Source organism: Arachis ipaensis, chromosome B07 (genome assembly GCF_000816755.2).
Source record: "Arachis ipaensis cultivar K30076 chromosome B07, Araip1.1, whole genome shotgun sequence".
In the NCBI taxonomy this organism is placed as follows: Eukaryota; Viridiplantae; Streptophyta; class Magnoliopsida; order Fabales; family Fabaceae; genus Arachis; species Arachis ipaensis.
Window position 1 is genome coordinate 84,737,591 of NC_029791.2, and position 7,768 is coordinate 84,745,358.

Sequence of the window (7,768 nt, forward strand, 5' to 3'; positions counted from 1 at the left end):
ACTTGACTTTCCTTTATTTAGTAAGGGTTAACAAAGTGGGAGCAATGAACAATTCTCATCACAATTGATAAGGATAACTAGGATAGGACGTCCAGTTTTCATACCTTGCTAAGAGCTTTATTAGTTATTAATTTAATTCTTGCAATTTACTTTTCCTGTTCATTATTCAAAGACCCAAAAAGATACTTTTTCCATAATAAATAATAAATACATCTCCCTGCAATTCCTTGAGAGACGACCCGAGGTTTAAATACTTCGGTTATTAATTTTATTAGGGATTTGTTACTTGTGACAATCAAACTTTTGTACGAAAGGATTTCTTGTCTGTCTAGAAGCTATACTTTCAACGAGAACTTAATTGCGAAATTCTAGACCACACAAAAATGGTGCCGTTGCCGAGGAATTGCAAACGTGTGCCTTATTATTGGTTATTGTAAATATTTGCTTTTTTGTTTCTTTGTTAGTGTTTCTAGTTTTAGGTGTTTATTTTCTTTAATTTTTATTAGTTTTTATTTTTACTTGCTACTATGAATTCTCACCCCTTTGGCTATGAGTTTAGTTCAAATTATGTTGCAGGGAATGGGCGCTATAATAAGAACATGCATCGAGGTTGGAATATTCAAGGATGGGAGAAGCCACAAGGATTTGATCAACCCTCTTGGTGACAACCCCCTCTAATGTGCTATGACCAACAACCATTCTGTGATGCATACCAAGATAATAGTTATGGTGGACCTTTTCGTGACAACCAACTTCCACCAAATTACTATGGTCAAGAGCCATTCCGAGGTGTACCAAGATGATAGATATGGTGGACCCCCTTGTAGTTACCAACAAGGCCCACCTTATGCTTATGAACCCCCTTCTCAACATAGCTTTGAACCACCACACTCACAAGCCCCCTACTACCAAACACCCTCACATGATCCCAACCCTTATCCACCATATCAACCACCCTATGAGCCTTTTGAGCCATACATAGATCCACCCCAATTCCAACCCGATTACTCTCAAGAACCACCACCTCCATATATACCATGTCCATATCCATCAACCCAAGAGCCATATGATCCTAATCATGTTATTCAAGCTGGACAAGAGTCAAGGGATCGTCTCAAGGAAGCAATAGATCAACTTCAAGCAACCATCCATCAAAAGTTTGGCCCAAAAGACTCATGCAATGAACAAAGCATTCCCACGGATGAGTGTGTTGAGCAACAAGTGAAAAAGATGGAGAGTGTTGAACCGCCACATAATGATCTCTCCATTTCATCACCACCCTCCATGGTAGAGCACCCACATCCATCAATCCAAGAGCAAGATGATCCCAATTATGCTAGTGACATGGAACAAGAGAGAAGGGATCTTCTTAGGGACGAAATGGATCTCATACTTCACAAGAAGCTAGAGGAGGCCCTAAAGCTGAAGGTAGGAGAGACCCTTGAAGATGAAGGAATAGTTGAAAGGAGTTGTTATGGAAAGAAAATCATCAAGGATGAGTACAATTTTATACTAAAACAACTGGACAAAGTAGTAATTATTGAAGAAGAAGAAGTGGTTGAAGACTTGGGAGATGCAGAACCTCCATGGGAAAGTCCATTCATATAACCTCCTTCCAAGATGTTTGAATTTGATGTTGAAGAGGGTGTACAACCTCCAAGGCATATCATGGCTAAAGACTTTGAAGAGGTTGATCAAGAGATGGAGATTAAAGAAGAAGAAGCACAACCTCCCATGCCCTTGGTGAGTGATGAAGAAGAGATTGAATTAGAAGAAAGCTACCAAGAGGAAGAGGTTGAAATTGAAGAAGCTTGCAAAGAGGTGGAAGTTGTCAAGGAAGAGCTCAAGGGAATGGAGCTGGAAATCACCTTGCCAAAGTTGATGGAGACCTCTCCCCCAAAGCCATCACCATCCATTTCTTTATTCAAGTGGGTAAATCTTTCATCTCTAAGCTTAATTATCCCCCTCGAATATGCTTCGCTTGAGACAGATGGGCAACTTAGAGCTCTTTGTGGCTATAAGAGCAAGTGGGAGATGGTTAGTGGTAAGAGTTGTCATGCAAGGTTCAATATGGTTGCATGATCCAAATTGAAGTACAAGGTTTGGTATAATTCTCAATTGAATGGGTCTATGAGGCTGTTTAGATGTATCCGTGAGAATTCCGATTGCTCACCACCCAAGCGGAAAAATGATGATCAACAAGAAGACGGATGCAAAAGCAAGGTTTGGGACCCTGGAATTCATTCTAACAATCAACACTCCTGAAGCCATGTCACTTGCTTTAACTTGCTCAAAGGCTTATTGTGCCTAGTTTGGGATCCCGGAGGCTATTGGAATTACAAACATTGGTGGGAATTTCTGGATGAGTTCAAGCACAAGCCTCCATGACAAGGAGCTCACCAAATGTCCAACTTAAGGACAATAACTAAAAGTGCTAGGTGGGAGACAACCCACCATGGTATGATCTTTCATTTTTATTCTTAGCTTTATTTTATTTTATTTTTATTATTGTTCATTCATAATTTCTGCATATTCATCTGCATCTGCATACTGCATAAAAAAAGGGCAACCCACGCGTGCGTGTAGGCCACTGATAAACCACTATTTTATGGTTTATCTTGTACTCAATTGAGTGGTTTTTATCTACTCTTTACCAACTTATTCAGACTATTTGCATGGTTTTACATTTGCCTTCCTAATTATGTACTTTGATTGAAAACATGCTTCTTTGGACTTATAATTTCTAATATTAATCCTCTCTTATCACCATTAGATGCCTTGATATGTGTGTTAAGTGTTTTCAGAGATTATAGGGCAGGAATGGCTTAGAGGATGGAAAGGAAGCATGCAAAATTGGAAGAAATACAAGAAGTTAGAGAAACTGCTAAATTGTCCAGCCTGACCTCTTCGCACTCAAACGGCTATAACTTTAGCTACAGAGGGGAAAGCTAACGTCCGGGGCTTCGATTTGATATATAAGATGCCATAGTTGCTCTGACGCTAGGTGACGCGACCGCGTGCTCCATGCGGCCGCGTCGCAGTGACGAAAATCAGCGTGTTTGAATTCACAACCAACGAATTCTGGGCAGTTTCTGACCTAGTTTGCGGCCTAGAAAACACAGATTAGAGGTTATAAAGTGGGGGAATGCATCCATTCAAAAAAAATGCTTTCATATTTACAATTTTAGGAGTAGATGTAGTTTTTAGAGAGAGAGGTTCTCTCCTCTCTCTTAGGATTAGGATTTAGGACTTCCCTTAGTTTTAGGAGTGACTCTCAATCCCAGGTTCAATGTTCTTTTATTTATTTTTCCAATTTAATTTATGAACATCCATGTCAGATCTAAGTTCTTTTGTTAATGCAATTTGAGGTATTTCAGTTTAATATTGCTTTCTTTTATTTACATGATTATTGCTTCCCATCTGAAGGCATTCTTATTCCAGTAGATTTACTTTTTCCCTTTTGGTTTTGGTTAAGAAATTAGTAACTCAGGAGTTATCCAATTCAACAGCATAATTGATAATTGTTATCTTGCCAATTTAGTTGAACTTCAATAATCCTAATCTTTTCTTAGGAAATAAATAGGATTCGAAGATCAAACCAATTTGTCCCTTGACTTTCCTTTGCTTTAGTAAAGGTCAACTAAGTAGAATTAAGATTCAATCTTCTTTATTATTGATAAGGATAACTAAGTCTGGACTTCTAATTTCTTATACCTTGCCAAGAGATTTTATTATTATTATTTTATTTTACTTGTCATATAACATATTCCCACCTTACTTCTAAAACCCCCGATTTACAATCTTCATAACCAATAATAAGAACATACTTCCCTGCAATTCCTTGAGAAGACGACCCGAGGTTTGAATACTCGGTTATCAATTTCAAAGGGGTTTGTTATTTGTGACAACCAAAACGTTTGTATGAAAGGACTTTTGAAGGTTTAGAAACTATACTTGCAACGAGGATTTATCTACAAATTTCTAGACCACGCAAAAGTTCTCTCATCAAAATGGCGCCGTTGCCAGGGAATTGCAAATATGGGCTTTAGCAACGCCAAAATCTGCAATGCCTTAAAACCGTTCTCTTAGATGGTTTTAGACAACGATTTTTTACAGTGTTACTGTTGAAGTTCAGTTTTCATTATTTTATAACAACAAAATAAAACCGTTCTTTTTGACTATTTTAAAGAACGGTTTTATAACCGTTACTAGAATTTGGTTTTAAGTAACTGTTTTTTAATGTTGTTTAAATAATTATACAAAAGATACGCTTAAAAACCGTTGCCAAAGTTGCTACACTTTAAAACCGTTCTCTTAGATGATTTTAGACAACGATTTTTATAGTGTTGCTGTTGAAGTTGAATTTTTCATCAAGTTATAACAATAAAATAAAACCGTTCTCTTTGACTATAGGCGCGCAGAGTTCAAAAGGAGAGAGAGAGGCCGAACGCGAGGCGGGAGGGAACCCTCATCGTCGCCGTTCGTGGAGTCTGTGCCAGCACTGTCGTCGCTGTAGCGGAGGAGCGTCCCTGTCTCTGCGAGCTGCCGCCATCGAAGCTTCTACTTCTGCTTTGCTGCTTCTGCTGTCACGCCGTCGTCCCTCTAGATATCGCTGCTTCTGAATCCCCTGTCACTAGTTCTCTGCTTCTGAATCCCCTATCACTGGTTCTCTGCCTCCTCATTGTTGCTCAACCTCTATTTAGGTAACTCAAATGTCTCTTATTCTGTGAGTTTAATTGATTTGGTTTCTATTTTGATTTCAAGAATTTTACAGATTAGAAGTGCAGAAGGAACCTAACCATTGCAATACTCTAACATTCTTGATCCAAATTATTTTATTTATCATCTACACTCAATATTTGTATAATGAAAAGTCCTACTGTATTGTTAAGCTTCTATTAATTTGTTAACAAAGTAGAACCCTACTGTTATAGTTAAGCTTCTACATGAATAAGCTTCTTTCAAAGAAATGGAACATGGCTCAAATATGACTTTTGATTTAGTCCCGTAACTTATTATTTAGTGTTTGTTTTCAGAAAGACAGTGTTGTGTTAGTAAGGGGTTGCTTGGATTTCTTGGACTTTTTAATATTCTTATTTTAATTCTAATTGCCCTCATACTCAATTTCACCAAACTGGAACCTTTTCATACACTTACCCTGAAGCAGCTTGGTTTGATCATTGGCAAAGGTCAGTTATTCATTATTATTAGTAGCTTGACATTGTGGTTTAGTTCTTTTACTTTCATATTCATTGCATAGGACAATAATTTGTGCATTTTTTTCCTTTGAATCTACTGCTGCTTGTGCAATCTGATGAGAATTTTTTTTAATGGTCGAATATATGGCTAAATTTTTGCATAGGACAATAATTGGTTTCCATGTTGTGTTGTAATTGAAACCGTCTAATCTAAATAAGTTTGTATTCCATGGAAGGCCAGCGTGGAAGGAAGCTTGTGCTACTCTTCAAAAGCTCTTTTCAGGTACAAGTTGCAACCTCAATTTGTTCTTTTCTTTTACAAGTAGGACAAGGTGATTTGTGTGGTACAATATTGAAGGAATCTGGGTAGGAAAGAAAGAAAGAAATAAAAATAAAAGGAAAAGAATAAAATAGAGAAAAAATGTCATTTATTAGTTGAGCAAACAAACATTCTAATGCCTTAAACATTACACTGGCTTCTACTTCCATTAACACTTTCACTGGTTTTGTTGGATGGAAATCTTCTTCTTTGTTTCCACATTCTAATGCCTTAAACGCTACACTTTAACTCCCTTTCAACCCAAAACTGCACTTATCCGTCACTTGCTCTGCCTCTTCTTCCGGTACCACAGTTTTTTCTTTCTTCTCATTGTGCTCTTCATTTTGTTCAATTTAGCTTCTTTTTCTTTTTTATTTTTCTTTCAGTTCATTTATTTTTTGAAGTGGTAATGTAGCTACTTTATCTGTGTGATAATAAAGGTGACATTGCTTGTTCCTAATAGCATTCAGTTTTAACAAATTTGTTGCTTTAGATAGTGGTGCAAATTGTTATAGGGTTCTAGGAGAGGGTAATTCAGGTATTTTTGAGTCATTGAGATGAATCAATTAATGGAGATTGTTGAATTTGATTGATTGAAGGCATGAAAAAAGAGGAGAAAAAGTTCTGTTAACAATTAACATTCATTTGTATGTTTTACAGAAATGAGTAATATTGTTTAAATTTGGGAGACTGTTATAAGCATTTCTTTCTTTTGATTACTCTTTCATTTTCTTGATTATACTCATTTAAGCAAGAGAACTTCATGATTTTTGTGGTGATTTTGTCTTCAGATCCTCTGCTGGTGAAGGCTGCCAGAGGAGAACCTGTTAGTCGGCCACCAGCAAGGATGATTTTGTCTTCATGATATATTTGAGCATTGTTTGTGTATTGACATTTGACAAATCTATTTGTGGTGTCAAATTATCTTCAAATCTTATATTTTGTTTGTGATTTTTTAGTTGGCATTGATGCTTATATTTGCAAGTTACTCCAAAACTGCTGGTTTAAGTCGATTTTGAGGAGTATAGCTATATACTTATTAACAAATACTTGAACGAATGAAACTATATAATACTACGTCTTTTCTCTTAGCTTATTATGCTATACTAGTTCAGTTCGTTGTAATTACTGTGAGGAGCATAGCTATATACTTATTATTGCTTATTATGCTATACTAATTAGTTTAGTGAGATTGTATTATTATTAGTTATTATTGATGGATCATGTGAATTAACCTCAATTTCTTTTGGGTTATTAACTCACCTGGTGTGGAACTTCTTAGTTTATGCATTTTTATTTTAACCAAGAGATTTATTCTTTCATGTAGGTAGGTTCTTTCAACCAAAGCACTCTAGCATCTCAAGCAAAGAACATGGTCTCTGCTCCCATCCTTTTCATTCTTTTTTTTCTTAATTCATAATTAAGGAAGATACTAATATACTTGAGTTTTTTCTAACTTAGCCTTTGCTTATTGGGTTCAAGTCAGAACTTTTATAGCATGAAGTATATATTGTTTTTAAATTCGCCAGACAAGGTTGGTACATAACATTGTGTTTGTCTTTTTAATGCTTATTATTCAGGTATTCTAATTTGCCAAAAATGTTTATACAGATAAAGATCAGATTTAAGATTCTTTCTAATTCTTTATGTGGAGCAGTTACCATTAAAGCCAAGAGAGTCCACTCAAGCTGGGTTACCACACCAACTTTGTTGAAGAAAAATGAAAAAATTGTCACCCTTAGGCTATAGTATTTTTGTATTTTGAAAAATGATGATGATATAAGTAAAAGTAGTTATGACCTAGACTAGTATTATGTTATTTTGCAATGATGATATATTGTGATTGTGGATCTTATAACAATTTTTATAAGTCAAATTTGTTGGTAAATGTTCAATTAGTTTTCTTTAGTAATTTGATTTAAATAGTTTAAATTATTTATTGACAATAAATTAAAAAAAAATTTAGAACTATTTTTACTCATGAGAAAACTATTGTAAATAAAGAATTATATATTATAAAAAACCGTTGTCAAAAGTCACAAAAGGCAATGGTGTTAAAACCGTTGTCAAAGACAACTAAAAAATGAGAATAGTATTAAAACCATTGCCAAAAAATGATATTATTGGCAATGCTTTAAAACCGTTGGCTTTGTGAAAAATAAAACTACAACAGTTTAAAACCGTTGCCTATCCAGTTATGGATTTAACCCGTTATGTCATGAAAGAGAACGGTTTAAAACCGTTGCTTATC

General features: G+C 35.6%; 1 protein-coding gene across 1 annotated transcript in view; it reads left to right on the forward strand.

Moving 5' to 3' along the window:
• Nucleotides 1-7,410, forward strand: part of LOC107607394 — a 47,254-nt gene extending 39,844 nt beyond the window's left edge. The window contains exons 2-6 of the mRNA XM_021107868.1: nt 4,414-4,703; nt 5,435-5,481; nt 6,849-6,892; nt 7,004-7,051; nt 7,129-7,410. Coding sequence (XP_020963527.1) covers nt 4,414-4,703; nt 5,435-5,481; nt 6,849-6,892; nt 7,004-7,051; nt 7,129-7,266 — 567 coding nt within the window. The 3' untranslated portion in view covers nt 7,267-7,410. The remainder of the gene's footprint in view (nt 1-4,413; nt 4,704-5,434; nt 5,482-6,848; nt 6,893-7,003; nt 7,052-7,128) is intronic.